Genomic DNA, 2656 nt, shown 5'->3' on the forward strand with positions numbered 1-2656 from the left:
TTCCTCACTGAGAAACGATAGTAAGAGACAAGAAAGATGCTACCCTGAAGCCAATCACATTGCAACCATATGAACTCCCTAAATGAGCGGGTCGACATCATGTTAAATAGTTGAATCGATTCAATTACAGCGACCTAAATCCACCAGATCAGCTAATTATAAACCATCATATATTTGTGACTTTTGGGGGGTACTATTAAAAATAATCATATTTTCCTTCAATAATTATAACCACTTAATAGATAATATCTAATTCGATAGCTAAATAAAATGACAGATTTTCTGCACAAAAATACCCTCCCAATTTGATGAAATTCTTCAGTCAAAAGAAAAGTTTGACGAAGTATAAGCCTAAAATTGTGACTTTTCCTGCAATTTGGGGACCATCAAATAGAGTACACGTTAAGTGATTGATAAAATAAGGCCTAGGCATGTTGGCTTGGCTTGGATTAGAGTTGGAGTATAAGCATAAAAACGTGATGTAGAGACAGACGCAAAGGAAAGTGCACGTTTCATGAAAAAACAAACATTGTCAACCCTCTGATTGGGATCTTAAATACTAGAATCTTGTTCGAATTTGGAATCATCATATAAGGCCCTTGGTGGCTTCCAACCCACAACAACCCAACATGGAGAATTCCCTCTACTCTCCAACTCCATGTTCCCAGCAACATCTTCTTGACAACAGGGAAGAATCAGAGACAGAACTTCCTAGTCTCAACACCAAACCACACAAGAAGCTAGCACTTCTTCCTTTGGTGTTTCTCATCTATTTTGAGGTTGCTGGTGGCCCCTATGGTGAAGAATCTGCAGTGGGTGCTGCAGGCCCTCTCTTTGCCATTCTTGGCTTTGTTGTGTTCCCTTTCATTTGGAGTATCCCAGAGGCTCTTCTCACTGCAGAATTGGCCACAACCTTTCCTGGTAATGGTGGGTTTGTCATATGGGCTAATGAAGCCTTTGGTCCCTTCTGGGGTTCCCTAATGGGCTTCTGGAAGTTCTTCAGTGGGGTCATAAACTTAGCCTCATACCCAGTTCTGTGTATAGATTATCTCAAGCTTGTGATTCCATGTTTGTCTTCTGGTTTACCTCGCTATGTGTCCATATTCCTCTCCACTTGTGTGCTATCTTTTCTCAATTATTCTGGTTTGGCTATAGTGGGTTACACCGCAGTTGCTCTTGGGGTTGTTTCCCTTTTGCCCTTTGTGGTGTTGTCCTTGTTTTCCATACCCAAAATTGACCCCACCAAGTGGCTAAGTTTGGGTCAGGAGGGTGTTAAGAAGGACTGGACTTTGTATTTCAACACTGTCTTTTGGAACTTGAACTTTTGGGACAGTGCCAGTACTCTGGCAGGTGAAGTTGAGGAACCCCATAAAACGTTCCCAAAGGCTTTGTTATCTGCAGGGTTGCTTACTTGTTTGGGTTATATAATTCCTTTACTTGCTGCCACTGGGGCCACGCCACTTCACCAGGAAAGTTGGGTTGATGGGTATTTTGCAGATGTGGCTGAGGTGATTGCTGGCAAGTGGTTGAAAATTTGGATGGAAATTGGTGCTGTTTTGTCAATAATTGGGCTATTTGAAGCCCAATTAAGCAGTGCTGCTTACCAGCTTCTGGGTATGGCTGATTTAGGATTCATACCAAGGATTTTTGGGGAAAGGTCTAGGTGGTTTAACACTCCTTGGATGGCCATTTTGATCTCTACATTAATTGCACTTGCTATGTCCTTCTTAACCTTCACAGAAATCATATCTACTGTGAATTTCTTGTACAGTTTGGGGATGCTTTTAGAGTTTGCAGCTTTCCTAAGGTTAAGGAGAAAATTCCCAGCTTTGAAAAGGCCATTTCAGGTTCCACTGGGGTTCCTTGGTTTGATCCTAATGTGCTTGGTACCATCTGTTCTTTTGGTGTATGTGATGACTGTTGCTTCCAAAATTGTGTATGTTGCCAGTGCTTTCTTGACCTCCTTTGGGATTGTGTTGTATTATTTGATGAATCTTTGCAAGTCCAAAAAGTGGATTGAATTCAGCAGGGTAGGAGATAAATTCGATGAAGATGGAGATATTTTATAGAAGTTGAGTATGATTACCATATTTGTTATTATTTTTGGTGGAGCAACTTTGGTTGTAATTCATGTGACATATTTTTTATTTCGGGTAGAAAATATGTTTATATTATTTATAAATGTATATTTCTGCCGGAGAAATTGGATTCTCCTCAGTCATTTTTTTCAGTATAATTGTCTTGCAAATATTTGTATCATTGGCTATATAGATTCCCCAATCAATTAGCAGGGTGTTGTCGTTTTGTTCCAATTATTATTTTATTTCAAATTGCAGTTTCTAAGATTCCAATCTTAACATGTCATAGATTTAAAGTGTATATGAACCTCTGATTTAATAATTGATTTCAATTACTGCTGCTGAGGTCACGGGAAAGGGAAGATAAGAATCAAGGCATAAAGTGTGTCCGGGGTGAGTTGTATTTTTCCTACCCGATTATACATTATTAATAATTAAATATTTCATTTTTATTTATTAAATTCTAAAATAGTTATGTATTTAATTAGTTTTGTTTGCTAAAATTAATTAATATTTTTTTTGTATAGTATGAGTATTATTAAATTAAAATATATATTTAATAAAAAATAAATTTTTAT

At 37.8% G+C, this 2656-nt stretch overlaps 1 protein-coding gene across 1 annotated transcript; it reads left to right on the top strand.

The window, feature by feature from the left end:
- Positions 1-363: 363 nt before the first annotated feature.
- On the top strand, positions 364-2346 carry LOC113858377 (probable polyamine transporter At3g13620). Its single transcript, XM_027491005.1, has one exon. It carries the CDS (start codon positions 630-632, stop codon positions 2067-2069), a length of 1440 nt encoding a protein of 479 aa, XP_027346806.1. The 5' UTR covers positions 364-629; the 3' UTR covers positions 2070-2346.
- Positions 2347-2656: the final 310 nt, after the last annotated feature.

The sequence above is a fragment of the Abrus precatorius genome, unplaced genomic scaffold, assembly GCF_003935025.1.
Source record: "Abrus precatorius isolate BTA unplaced genomic scaffold, Abrus_2018 Scaffold2, whole genome shotgun sequence".
Classification (NCBI taxonomy): Eukaryota; Viridiplantae; Streptophyta; class Magnoliopsida; order Fabales; family Fabaceae; genus Abrus; species Abrus precatorius.